At 35.1% G+C, this 15,333-nt stretch overlaps 1 protein-coding gene across 1 annotated transcript in view; it reads right to left on the reverse strand.

Moving 5' to 3' along the window:
* Positions 1 to 2,467: 2,467 nt before the first annotated feature.
* LOC145684137 (esterase OVCA2) overlaps positions 2,468 to 15,333 on the reverse strand; it is a 39,658-nt gene continuing 26,792 nt past the window's right edge. Inside the window, exons 3-5 of the mRNA XM_081756064.1 lie at positions 13,797 to 13,994; positions 7,916 to 8,056; positions 2,468 to 2,727 (exon numbers count right to left, since the gene is read on the reverse strand). Coding sequence (XP_081612190.1) covers positions 2,585 to 2,727; positions 7,916 to 8,056; positions 13,797 to 13,994 — 482 coding nt within the window. The 3' untranslated portion in view covers positions 2,468 to 2,584. The remainder of the gene's footprint in view (positions 2,728 to 7,915; positions 8,057 to 13,796; positions 13,995 to 15,333) is intronic.

Raw genomic sequence — 15,333 nt, forward strand, 5'->3', positions numbered from 1 at the left:
AGAAAACGGTCATGAAAGTCAAGAAAGTCACGAAATTTAGCTTTTGGGTCATGATTTTTTTTTCTATCTGTATAAAATATAAGTATAGACTGGAAAATTTTGTTCTATAAAACATCAAAATTCACTTCACCAAAAATGTCTATGGTGGGCTTTAGACGCTACCAAATCGCATGCAAAGCAAGCTTCTATCGCATGCATGAAAATTCGACCCAATTCACATCCAAATTTGTTCTTGAGAATGTTACTAAATTTTATGGTTTGGGAAAGAAAAAGTCACGAAATTTCCTTTTGGAAGTTTAATAGACACCTTGTTATTGTGAAATAATTGCCGGAGTAGAAAATTAAGAAATTTTAGTTTCTTGGCGCCCGTATTGTGTTCGGAGTTTTCATATTTCCCTAAATACAGAGCACAACGAAAGTTTTTTTTTTTTTCATAGACTATTTTTTGTAGCCTTTTCGCTGATCCAATGGCCAGTACGCATGTCTTTGGTACATGAGGCCTGGCGTTCAGTTCTTGGTAAGACAACAGCAAACCAATTGTTCAGATTCCACTATTGTCCTATATAGCTTTAGCTGACAAAGAATTTAAATAGTAATCAGTCCATTCATTAACATCATTTCCCGCGCCCACTAAGTCAGTTTTGGCATTTCACTTCCAGTTTACTAATTTCTACTACTTTAGGTCTTAGTAAGTTAATACTGGTGAAGGTAGTATATTTTCTGAAAACGATAAATGGGATTCCGAGAAACCACTTGTCGCTACCTATTACCGTTTTTGTTCTATGGCGATCAACGCTAAAACCAGAAATGGTTGATTTCTGCCATTTCTGATTTGAATACAGGGTAAATGGATAAGATGGAGCCATTATTGGGACCTGAGCCGATTTCAAAATCCCGTTTTTCGATATTCATACAGCTTTTACTCCGATATATGTCGACAGACTGATGGACGGACATAAGCAATCTGTAAGATTTCCGAGCATAGTTTGGAAGTCAAAAAAATGCTATGTTTGCGCCTTTTCGTTATATGTGCAATGATCTATTGTAGATTATTTACTAATGATGATACAGATAAATATCAAGTTTTCAGTGTGGTGTCAGATATAAAATGTTCGTTATGTTCTTTAGAATAATTTTTGATACACTATATCGTCAAATTAAAACTATAGCAATTTCGTTAATTACGAGAAGTATTACCCGTTCTAGAGTTTCCCGGTTTGTGGATGCTCTTAACTTTAGAAAAGCAGTAACTATAAATTAAGACTTTGGTTGTAATATCTGCTAATTTAACGATGAAAATACATGTATTTTTCTAGTTCACCCTGTTTATCATGCAGACCTATCTATTTGTAACATTGTGCTTGTTTACGATTTGTTTTGTGTAGCGTTTGGTATATGTACTTTCACATTTAATATGTTAAAAACTAGGAGAGAGAAAGGCAAAGCACCAGAACAGAAGGAATGTACCGAAAAATGCAATGTTGGCAGTAGTAATTATTGTTTCTCAGTAAATATGTTTAAAAGCTAGATACTTTTATAATTTCTTCCAGTGTACATGCATAGTAGAGGAGGAACCTCCTGGTTGGGAAAAATATAGTTACTTTTTTTTTTACATTATATACAGGTTGGCCCATAATTATGTATATGCTGTTTCAAAGATTACTGTAAAGAAACTAGCAACATAACTTGAACATAAACACATTACTCTCATACTTTTCCTTACAAGAATTTTAAGCTTTGTTCTCCACGGCATTGTCCACCAATGCACCATCCAATTCCATACATACCTGGAGACGAAGAACAACGTTGTCTCAAGCAGCCTGACAGATCCGTACTGGTACCCTGTGGAACTCTTATGTGGCAGCTTCCCGCACTTCGGCTAAATTGCTTATATAATGTTGATACATTTCGTCTTTCAAAACACCTCCAAACTCTACTGCCATCCTCCGTCTCACCTCCGCGTAATTGTTTGTTGCAGAATACAAACGCACACGCTGTTCCAGAGACAATCGTTCCGACCTCCTGTCTGGTACACTAACGGTTCTAACTCCAGTGATTCTTATCCCCACTCTCAGGCTATACAGTGTTGCCATATCGACACTTTTTGTCCATAATTACAAATACTACAGTCAGTCAATTATCGCATACATAGTTATGAGCCACCCTGTATAGACTTCAAAATTTGTAAATCATTACCTGTAAAAGTCAGGGAATTCGTACTCTCCAAATAAATGGGAAACCCGTTAAGACTACTCTCAATTCATTGACTCAGTTATCTTTTATGATGCAAAGGTTCGACTTCAGGTATGTTCGTGGCTTTTCTCTGTACCAATTCTTTCCGCACCATTCACTTGGTCCATCATCCGTCTCTAACCTACTGGACAGAACCATAGGACATTGAACTATAGACCATAATTACTTAATTTAATTTCGATTCAGAATAACTTCCGCAAAATGAAAAAAGAAATAGGAAATATTTAAATAAAATAATTTATTCAAATGATAGAAAGTGGTAATAATATTTTACAACTTTTGCACAGATGACAGAACAAACAGTGAAAAATTTTGTGACATTATGGTATTTTCATTCAGATTTTTTGGAGATCATTTTTGTAAGGAATTGAAGATATACTTGTTTTTGAGGTCCTGAAGCAGGTACAAAGTGACCTCCTGGATGGAGTAAAGTGACAGGTTCGTGAAAATATTGAAGTAAATGTTCACTAAGTTCTGAAAAAAAAAATGTATGCATGAGACATTTTCAAAGATACAAAATTTCATAATTGATAATTCAAAAATACACTTGTAAAATATATTTTACAATTTGTTTCATACAACAATTTGTCGATACTATCTTTGTTTTCGTCAATTAAATTCGGTTAAAATTAGTAGCTACTTTCATTTGTTTAAGTTGGTCAATTTTGGTTCTTTAGAAAATTGGTCAATTTACAAAGAAATAAAAATAATAAATGCAAATATACGTAGATTTTCCTTCATAGAATTATGACCAACTTTCATACTTTACACACTTCTGTTTCACGACTTTAACTATTATTGTATTTCTTAAAATTTTTACATGAAAATTGTGGACTGATTCACAAAAATTCTTAAGATATAATTGAAATGAAATCTTTCAGTTAAAGTCCTGTGATTATGCCTCTTAGGCTAAGGGAGACAGCAGATACAATTGAAGAAGCTACGTAAGAGCGTCCTGCAAACAAGTACGTAAAAAGAAAATGAAAAAATGGGAGTTTTTCATTCGAAATCATAGTTTACAGTAATGTGTGGATTAAGTTACTGGTATTGGGCAGGGAAGGAAGGTAGATAAAATGAGGCCCAATAAGACACAGAGGTCTGAAGATGCAACAACCACGAAGACATCATCAACCATCGCCAACGATCAGCAAGTGACGTAAAATTAAGCAGTCAGCAACATTTCTGGATAAAAGAAGACGGAACACCGCAGAAGGCATCGATCTCCACCGGTTGATCACCCACCTCTGTCTAAAACGCCTGGTCATTCAGAGCACCTTATTCCCCTCTCTAAGACGCCTTGTCATTGAAAGGTACACTTACGCCCAAAGTTATTGTCGCATGTCTATAATTATGTTGTTGCAGGAATATAATTTGATAAACGAATTCGTCCAGTATTTCTTATAATTTTAGTATGTGTTTAATCGGCAATGATAATTATGTATCAAATTTCATGTCAAAAGAGCAATAAATAAGAACAATAAAACGAAAATAAAACTTACTTATCCATTTAACAACATTTCGTTTTACTCATTCTAATTTTCGTATTTATAATTCTTTTCCTATGAAATTTACCACAAATATACATTTCCCGATTATACACATAGTATAAGTATTAAAAGTACCCTGCAGAATCATTATCAAATTATATTCTTACAAGAAGACAGTTATAGATATGCGACAATGATTTTGGACATGAGTGTACCTATCCTATACTCTCTAAGACGCTGGTCATTGAAATGCTCCTTAGCACTCCTCTCTAAGATGCTTCGTCATTGAGAGGCACTTACCTACACCTTGGCCGCAAGTGCCTTGGTTCCTACTGCCCTAAGACCCTAAGACGCATGGATTCCTAGTAATTCACCAGCAAATCACCAAGTTATTTAGAGGAACTTATATTTTGTCTGTACTATTGTATACAAGAGGAAACTTTTGTAACAAAAACGTGATGGGGGAAGTCTAAACTCCCGTATACCATCTTTTAGCTCTACCCTAAAAGACACAATCTTTACAATATATACATATAAACATATATATATATATATATATATATATATATATATATATATATAAGGTGAGATTTATCGCGAGATGAGGGAGATTTTCTCCCTCAGTCACATTTTGATCCCTGTCCCCGCACCCTGCTCTACACTGATTTTATAGTTTAAATTCTCCATTCTCTCTTCAAAAGATAAACAAGTAAATTAACCTCATCAAGAAAATAGCACCCTATTTTGAGAAACAACGATTGCATTTACTTTTTCCTCCCAGAAGAGTTCCACTCCAAGGCAGAAATCTACCTTTATGTTTTCAGTTTAAGAGCTAATAGAAATTATTAACAAAGATGCCAATGAACAACGAAATTATTTGAAAGGATTTTTAATTCCTCAAAGATCTTTACGTATTTGAATTATTCAGTATATATCTTGTAGCAATGGAGCTTTTATTAAACGACTAAACATGGGTTTAGATGTAAATGCGGAGAAAACCAAATACTGTGAAATTTGTCTATGTTGGTCACCATGAGTTCCACTGGAAAATTGATACGAATAATTGTTGATACAGATAGAAATAGTTTAACCAGTATACAAGGGGATGCTGGTAAGTTCTTAACTCCCTCACTTCCCGTACAGTAAGGTTAATTTTGATAATAGAATCTAGAATCTTAAAACAGCATACTTTTTAGGTACAAACTACAGTGTTTATGAAGATCTAATAATTTTCTTTCTTTTGAGGTCTTAATAAAAATGACATATGACTGGTTGATGTAGAACTGAATGTTGATGCTGAACTGAGACTATCATCAAATATCACTTCGTACAAAAGAAAACCCTTTAAAAAAAATGGACCACGCCACAAACATTAGGGGACAAGGTCCCTTCTTATGGACTATACAGAATTGGTGATTCAATTCCAGATGTGGAGATTTTGATACCGATGTTGCGTCCAGGAGTAATAGTTTGAAACGACAATCCCAGACAAAGTCGACCTGATTCAGACAATGAATATACCAAGGGGAACGTGTTGAAGTCATTATCCACCAAAATTTGAGCATGCAGAAGCTTTCAGCCAAATGTTTGAATGAAGATCAGAAACGGCATCATGTTGAGAGTTCAAAAGCGATATTGCGTCATTTTAAACGATTGGGTTTAACTTACTGGGCCAACAAACTATTCCCAAATCAAAAAATAAATAAATAAATAAGTAAAAACAAAAGGGAAGATCCTTTTTCAGGTGACGAAGAGGTGATACTGGCTGTAGAACATTATTATTTTTTTCAGACCAATCTTCAGTTTTATTTGCTACTGTTAATGAAGTCACAGAAATGTCAGAAGTGCATTGATCTTCGTGGGGGAATATGTGAAATAACTCGTAAGTTTCATTACTGTCGACCATTTCTTTCCTAGTCAGGCTAATTACCACCACTCTCAGAATACTGGACAGTGGATGCATGCTATACGAAGAATCGCTACTACTGCATGGTAGAATATGTGTGTTATGATGGGCTGTTGGAAGGTGAGACTGATGTACACCCTCCATTCCAAAAGAAACCGAACGTTTTAAAAAAACAAAAAAGCAATGCACATTTTGGAACAAATCATTTTTATTAATCAATGTATTCCCCTTCTGCATCGATACACATATTTGCACGCTCCAACGAGTTGTCAAACGACTTCTCCATGTCCTTTATTGGAATGGTCTTTAGGACGGCGGTCGTCGCCTTCTCAATGGCATCAATCGATGCGTGCCACTTTCCTTTCATCGCCAAATGCAGTTTCGGGAACAGATAGAAATCGCACGGAGCGAGATCTGGTGAATAGGGCGGATGATGCAACCGAATGATGTGATTTTTGACCAAAAATTCAGTTACAAGTCGCGAACGATGTAATGGTGCATTATCGTCCAAAAGAGTCCAACTGCCGATTTCGCGATATTCGGGCCGAATACGACGAATTCTTGCCAGCAAACGCTTCATGACACCCAAGTAAAACTCTCCAGTGACTGTCTGGCCGGGCTGAACAAATTCTTTGTGGATAATTCCTTTTGAATCGTAATAACAAATCAGCATCACCTTAACTTTTGACTTCACCAAGCGACTTTTTTTGGGTGTTCCTTCATCCGGCGCTCTCCATTCAGCACTTTGCCGCTTTGTTTCGGGCTCATATTCAAAACACCACGTCTCGTCACCAGTTACAATCGATTTCAAGAAGTTTTGATCCTGCCGAGCACTTTTAACGATGTCTTTGCAATGCGCAATTCGATCAACTTTTTGGTCTTCGGTGAGTTTGTGTGGTACAAACCGCGAATTAACCTTCTTAAGGCCCAAAACTTCGGTCAAAATGCGATATGCGGTTGTTTGAGGAATGCCTAATTCCATTTCAATAACTTTCACCGACGATTTTTTGTTATGTTTGATGAATTCACGCACTTTTTCGATGTTTTCTTCCGATAATCCGGTTCTGGGACGGCCTGATCTTTCGTCATCATCCAGCGTCTCTCTACCCGATTTGAATCGCCTGAACCACTCGTAAACTTCGGGATAGACTCGAGCGTACGGGATAGACACTCATCACAATATGCATTTTGTAGCATTTGGTGCGTTTCACTAAAAGTTTTACCCAGTTTAACACAAAACTCAATTGCAGCTCGTTGTTTGAAACTCATTTTCCGACCGATGTACACAACACACTGACAGTTGAAACGCAATAACTTTGTTGCCGTGCATCCAAATATCATGACATTTATACCAGTTGTCAATGACGGACTACTCCATCTACCGGTAAAATATTACAACAGATGGCACTAGTGGTACTATTTGTTTTCAAAAGTTCGGTTTCTTTTGGAATGGAGGGTGTACAATATTGCACGACAGGTTTGATACAACTGGTAAAAAGCAGTCTGCTGGCATCTACATTGTCGGCACCAGAGCGTTAAGGCTAATTCAAATGCCCCTTTTGATGCCAGAAGTCGTCCCGACATGCAAAGTCCATAATCGCATGTTATGAACACAAACCAGTAAAGTATAACCCATGATCAGGGACTCCCTGGAAACTCCAGGGAGAAATTTCCCTGGAACCCTACCCTGCCTACCTCTTATAAGGACTAGAGTACCACCTGCAATATTAGAACCAATGTCTCATACAATCTGCCCATTTAGGAGCGGGAAGAACCATTCCTTCCCCGGTAGTCCTTGTTTGCAAGAAAGTTTGATTAACGCACAACTGCGAGATGAAGGCCAATCAAACCATGAAATTTAAACTATAAAGAAAAAAATTCTATCTTTTTGCTAGACGTATTCACTTCGTGTACGACCAGCAATTGACTTTAGGCTAAACCAAGAAAGATAAATACGAATAACCAGAACTAATAATTAAAGTCCGTACATTCCTTATACCACGTGACAATTAAAGTTTGCCAGATAAAGCAGAGTATTTAGGTAGAAAGACAAAATCTAGTCTGAATACTTTACTAAGAAATAAAAAAAAAAAATAATAAAAAGTACTCCACTATATTTTATTGTTCTGCTTGGTTTGAAATAATCTGAGGTTAACTGAGAGAAAACGAGAAAGTAAATATTAAATGCTAACTGGCAAGAAATATGCCAATGGTGTATAAGACATGTATGACATAAACATCTTCAATAGTAAAAATCATGCCTACTAACCTTTTTCTATAACTTTATCTGTTTCGCCGTATACATGCAATGTAGGAAGTGTAATTTTCTTTGTAAAATACTGATCGTGTGGTGTCGAGCGAGATTTAAATCCAGCCACAAGTATAGCAAAGTCGAATTTATACTCAACAACTGAAAAGGAAAAGATAATAATACCAAAATTAAAAGTGATTCTCTTCAACAGGAAATTTCGAAAGAAATTAATAATCTGATAATCTTAAAGAAACTTGCCGAGCCCAATCCAGCCCGAATGTGCCTAGGCCCGGGCCCGAAAATATTTGAAGATTTTCAGCCCGGCCCGGCCCGATTAGTTTTTTTAAATTCTTGGCCCAAGCCCGGCCCGGACCCGATAAATTTTAAAAGTTTCATTTTGTAACATTTTCACGGGCACACTTCTTCAACGTTTGTCTTTATTCTAATTATCGTTTAACGAAAGTCAATAATTATTGCAATTAATCGGCCCCAGCCCGGCTCAACCTGGAGAGAAATAAGTGTCGGCCCGACCAAGCCCGGCCCGTGCAGGTCTCTACTACAGACTATAATATATTTCTAAAGGAAAATGTATGTTTCGTTTAGAAGAAAGTAAATTACATACTATATGATATGAAGAAATCAAAACTCCTTTTAACAAGATGGTTAAATTATGCTACCAAAAATCAGAGAACTCTAACATTATCATCGCGAGAACTCTAAAATGTTATCATATACAACATAATTTATTAAAATTATCAGAATATTTTATACAGGATTAGTTTCGTCTTAAAAACATTAGATTCTAAATTTTAAGTTTCTAGTGTTACATTAGATGCATTCAATATAGTTAAGATATTCAATGTTAATAATGCTTTATACGAGTAAAATATATTAGTAAAAATAATTTTGGAAACGATATAATAATTTATGTCCCAAATAAAATTGACTAAATCAGCTTAAATACACATAAAATTTAGCTTTTCTCTAAATTTACTTGATTGATTTTTTATTTTCATTGAAGAGATTTTATGAAGTAAATATATTTCAAATTAATATAATATGAATTATTATAATAGTTTGTACTGTTTATCAATATATTGCAAAAATTGATTTTCCTGTTGTGAGCTACACATGCAATAATATAAGAATAATGAGTATATTCTCCTCTCTCAAAAAATTCTGTAATTTTAACAGATAAATACACACTTAAAGATTTCTAAATACGTAGTTTGCGAGATACTAATAATGCTGGCTTCATTATTCAGGCGAAAGATTTTTTTCTTACACAATACATTGCTGCTGCGTTATTACTGCATTTTTAAATATTTACATACAAATAACTTCATACGTACAAAATTGGAGACTATTTTCTTTAAAATATTAAAATACAAACAAGTGAGTTTCGTACCACAGTGCGAAGCGACAGTAGACTTCCAACCTATGGGAATTCAATACTTACACTTCAGGTAGTACATCTACAACTACTGATTGTAACAAATTAATAAGATCATAGGTAGAACTGTTCCTTGGAAGCTTAATACATATCACAAAGCCATTACTTGCTACGCCGTACTGTTTATGTTCTATGGTGATAAGGGTTAAACGGGAACTCGTTAATTTGAATCACTTCTGGATTGAACACAGAGGAGTCTACAAAAATGTACTCACTGTTTGTAATTAAATAAATAAATAATAAAAAAATCACTAATCTAATGTGTATTGAGTGTAAGGTATTAAATTTGTCGTGATAGGTGGAGCTAGCAGTTTATGCCGCGCATGCGCGGGTGGTTGGTGACGGAACGAGCCACTGTAGCAGAATAGGAACAATGGCTGAGGTTCGCTTATCGTTTATTGAACGCAAGACTGTACTGAAATGGTACTGAACGTACGAGAACATTCACGAGGTACAACGGTATTGCCAGAAAGAAATTTTGGAACACCGCCACCTACACGTCGAATAATTGCCCACATTCGCACAAGCTGACGGAACAGTTGTTAATGATCTGCACAAGGAAAGATCTGGCAGACCACATTCCATTACCATAAACAAATATATAATATCCACTTATACTACCAGTATCGTAGTTTTCCTTTCAATTCCTTGTCATTATGTGTTATTTAATGCGAATTGTATTCTTTTGTTAAATTATCCTTTCAGAACACACTACCCAAACTGAGGACCTCAGAAAGACTTGTAGATCACTGTTGGCAGATCGAAGTCTAATGTATGGGCTGTCTTATAAACTAATATCACGAGATACAATCTTTGTGCTGTGTATAAGCCCAGAAATAAAGATTTTATTTTTTAATATATTTAATGTATTGTTATAATTCAAATGCATGGATTTCCTTTAAAAAATATGTGTCAGTTTGTTGCAGCTTGTGCAGAGTGTAAGTTCTTTAAAAAAAATATAATTTAAAGTTTTAATTTAACTTAGTATAACCCTGTCCCATCGATGATCAAGATTACCCCAGTCTAGGTTCAATTCAGGCTTTACTCTTCTAATGAAGAGATTCGAATATATTTCTTTCAGTGTTGTTAAATCATGGAAGTTGTAACAGTAAAGTTATATGTACTTTTTAATCAATCCTTATATTTCCAATCCCAATTCTTGGAACTAAGGCCTAGCCAGTCGGAATTCGCAAAAAAGCGAAACAGTGGAATTTTTCTACCCAAAATGTGCCTCTTTCCTCAAGACATTTCAGCACCTCTCGCTGAAGCTTATTTGGAAAGATATTTGCTTGTCTCCTCACTCACACACATGCAAAGCTGATTTTCTAAGCAACTGCAGTGGATGATACGTCATAATGTGATTTTTTGTGAATAATTACTAATTATTTACACTATTATGTACGTCAATATAATTAATGTACCCTTAATCAAGTGATAATTAATCAATTATTTCTTATTATCAAAGCAGTTATATAAAAAATAATTTTTTTTGTGGGAACTATTTTTTATTCCAATAATGTATCTATGAGCCTCCATTGTGTCAACGAAGAGAGCAGCCAGGACTTGGCGCGGAGAGTGCAATTTCAACATCGGAAGAGGATGGAGCAATCTACAAGCATCTCTCATCTTTAGTGAATAATACAAGTGCTAAAAGCATTAATACAATTTTTCGTACTAAGCTCACTAGTAACGTGTACTCATGAAAATACCTCAAAATTATTTAAGTTATCATCACCAACAAAATGATGGAACGGAGTTGTTTGGAACCCAACAACCTGTGGATGAATTTCTCATTTTTGTGAAAAATGTTTGTGTTTGCCGGTCAACTGACTTTCGTAACCGTGAATACGCGCGCGGAAATATCAATATTCGATCGTCGCGTAACACGGGGTCATCATTGCAATTTAAAAAGGTATCTTAGTGTTGATAAAATGTAAAGCGCCACAATATGTGAAAAGTTTATATATATATATATATATATATATATATATATATATATATATATATATATATATATATATATATATATATATATCTTATAATTATATTTTTGTGTGAATTAATTAACATACAAGTGAAGTAAAAAGGTGCATGCTATATAATAATATTTTGGGTTAGAGAATAAGTATTGTGCATGTATTTTATTTATTATGTTTGCAGTTTCAGCAGTGCAACAGGTTGATATTGATTTGCATGAAATACAAAGGAAATATACGTCGCATCCAACGTTCCCCGAACACTGACCGTATACTGGGTAACCACGAACGGAACAATCAGCTGATCCAATTGAGGTGGACGTAGAGAGTAATCACGAACACGGTATACATTAAAAGTCCATGGTTCGAAACCTAAGTTTCACCAGTTCAGTTCTTAGTTGGTTAATGTTTACTTGTGGGTTGGTATTTTGTAGTCCAAAAGTCTGTTTTCTTTCATGAATCAGTATAAGGGCGTTCAGGGATCAAACCCGATACCATTAAATCTGTTTACTCAAACGGTAGCCCACAGAATCGAACCCCAGTACAGTCATAAAGTAAGACTTCCGCTTCGTTCACTTTATGATGTGCTTCTTGTAAATGGTAAATGCCCAGACAGGCCGATGCAGGGGTTTCATCATCTCTGGCATTTCTTATATGGTCTTTGATCTTGGCCTTGATGTTTCTTATTATCATTTCTATCTAGTGCTCGTTACAAATGCAATGTGTTGTATAAATCCCCGCTGAAGCCAGCTTATCTTTATAGCAATTTTTAAATGCTAACGTTGAATTTTCCAAACTGATTTCTAAATTGGGCACGGTGGTTCAGTGATACAGCGCTTACCTCTGGTGAATGGGGTCCCTGATTCGATCCCCGAACAAGTAAGTTTGTGGTTGATAATATCGTGTCCATGGGTTTTCTCAGGGTACTCCCGTTTCCTTCCATTTTCTGATTCCACCAATTCTTCCTTCATCATTCACTTGTTTTAACCATTATCTCTCTTATCCTAAAGGGCATAATTGTGGGGCGTTAAACTGAAAAAAATAATTTCTTTCCAAACTTATTCCCAATTTCACTTTTTTTTTTTTTTTTTTTTTTTTTTTTTTTTTTTTTTATATATATATACCATTCCCGGGAAAAGGTTTAGCGCAACTCAGTGATGTTCCAATTTAATTTAATTTCGTTGTTTGAATTTATGTAGCATTTCCTTCCCGCTTTCTTCTATTTCTCGACGGTGAAATAAAAATCAAAACCGTTTTTCTTGCCCAGATGATATAAAAGCTGTATGTAACTGTTTAAATCATTTTGTTAGTGAAACAACAAAACGCTGTAAAAAAGAAAATTCTACCAGATGTTAACTTTTATTAGATGTGAATGAGCCGAGTCTTTATAAGCAAAAAATTCTGTGGCTATTTCTTTTCGGTAAACAAGGTGCAAAACATGTTCTTGTGTATGTTGTGAAATTCATTAATTAATTTCGAAAATATGTTATCCTCTCTTAAATAATTAGACAGCTATCAACATAACGAAAACAATATCTTATGTACTTGTGTTTGTCTCCTTTTAAAATTCTAGACTCGAAATGGTCTACCACAATGTTGGTCAATAGTACGGAAAGGGGATTCCGATGGTAAGATCTTCATTCTGCTTGAATGTGCTTTCTTCAAACTAAAAATATATTTTTCAAACAAGATTCCAGTAATTCAGTGGTTTCATAAATAAACAAATCCGAAACCTTGTTTTCCCGTAGCTTTTATTGCATACAAGAGATGGCTACCTCTATAGGAATCGAGTTATGCATGAATGTCTATTACGTCTATTAATGCTAGTTTTAATTTGTTGGTGTTAACCATGGATTGTATGTCTGGGAGAATCTCTAACCTGTTCTTAATGGGAAACAACTATAAATTATATAGTTGATTTAAAGTGACTTTGTATGGCAAGCGATATGTAACATCTCAAAGGTAACGGTTTAGTTCAAGGAAATGATTGGATTCAAATATAAGTGTTGAATTTAATTGGCAATGAGTGTAGTGTCTGGGATCATGGTCACAGAGATGACAAAAAAAAAAAAAAAAAAAAAAAAAAAAAAAAAAAAAAAAAAAAAAAACCTAAAATAAGAACGGGAGTTTGTTGTGCAAGGCAAGAGTTTATTTTAGGAAATGCACCCTAGAACACCCTAGGAATTTCAGTAATTACATTTCTAACTGGTTTTGCACCCAATGGTGAGCTGTTGGTTTGGTAGTTGCGAAAACTTTAGCGTCCTTTGTCAGTACTAGGGCTATATGAGAGCGTGAATTCTCGATAGTGATTTGATAGGAGGTGCTTGAATCAACATAATAAATGCATTCTCAAAATCGACACGAACTTTTTTAGGGTGCTTATATGAGCCGCTAAAAGTACGGGCACATATTTAGTAGAAGCTAAGTTGTTAAACCACTAAATTTTACGAGAATCAAAGAATGTCCTTACGTCCTAATTCCAGCATCCCACACAGAATTGCAACTAAAGATGCTCCTTGAGAAAAGCCTAGAATACCGTCGAAAGGACCCATTTCCTTAAACGCTTTCTCAACGACTAGCAAACTTTCTTCGAACCCAGCACAACAACCAGTAACATCCTGTGCTTTGAAATAGTTATCTGCTCTGCTGAACCACCAGCCATACTGACCTAGAAGAAACAACGAAAGGTAAAACTAGTGAGAATCTGTATATTCAATTGTCTAATTCCTTGTGAGGCAGAAGTAAATATACAGAAATCACATCTCTCGAGGAAAAAAAAAAAAAAAAAACTTCATTGTTGTGACGATACTACGCTCTACCATCGCCTTCTTTGTACTCTCTCCTTCACCCTTTCCCAGATAGAGGAACTGGGATACTATTTTTATAGCCCATACTCAACCAAATAAATAAATAAAAAGTATTGTTCATATGTTGTAGAAGGCGTGCCCAGATGATAGCCAGGTAGTCTCACAGCCCGTTTTCCTTTTAAGAGGAAGAAGAAAAGAAAAATGATTATTGACAAAGATTTGGCAACAGTTTGGGTTCAGTTTATTGCCTGTCAGTTAATTTTCAAGGGAGAGGAAAACCAAACAGGGCAGTATGGAAAGAAACCGCACACGGGGGCGGCTCCCCTTTGTGAGCAAGGGGTTGTCTTTAGACCGAGGCTACTATACTCCAATATACAAGTATATTCTCAGCAGAAGGATATATTGACAAAATATATAGAATAGAATATCGTAACACTTTTAATCCTTTTTGCCATTCTCAATACAAATTTGGCACTTACCTCCAAAGCACTTCGTCTACTAAAGAAGCATCTCTCAAACTTTTCTCAAGTCTGGACCATTTTTGTTAGTCAGAATGTTCTACTAACCACCAAACTCTTGTCCCCTTCGAAAGCAAATTTATTTATTTATTTATTTATTTATTTACAGTGTACATATTTTTTTAAACCACAATACTTATAACTTTTTATTTGTAACTTTACGAAAGCAAAATGAAACTCAATTTTCTATTAGGTTATTAAAAAAAGTGAGTATGGGCTGAACTTGGTTCAGTCAGTATATTTTTTCACAAGTTGTTAAAAATAAGATCATGGTATTTTCCAAGTATTTTATCTGTTCTGAGCACTGACGAGCTTTGTAACATTTTGTACAAATGTATATGTAACAGGTTTACTGTCGAGGTGATTTGAGGGTACTGGTCCCACGAGGCCAACAATTTCTTCTTACCTTTGGCTCGATTATGGATAGTTATATCACATTTTTGTCGCGATATTTTGTTTCTCCCGAAAATGTACCCATGGGATCAAATTGTACATGTTTCTAATTGAATTAAATTATATATTGTATTAAAGTTAAGATTTAAAAATATGAAACCTATCCGTTCCCTATTTTGTCTAATTGCCTCACACTCTATACCACATTCACTTAAGAAGAGTAACTATACCTTTCGACAAGGACTCTACATAATAGGAAAACTATGTCTGAATTCCCATATCTTAGTGG

Source organism: Thermobia domestica, chromosome 4, assembly GCF_964235325.1.
Source record: "Thermobia domestica chromosome 4, izTheDome1.hap1.1, whole genome shotgun sequence".
Classification (NCBI taxonomy): domain Eukaryota; kingdom Metazoa; phylum Arthropoda; class Insecta; order Zygentoma; family Lepismatidae; genus Thermobia; species Thermobia domestica.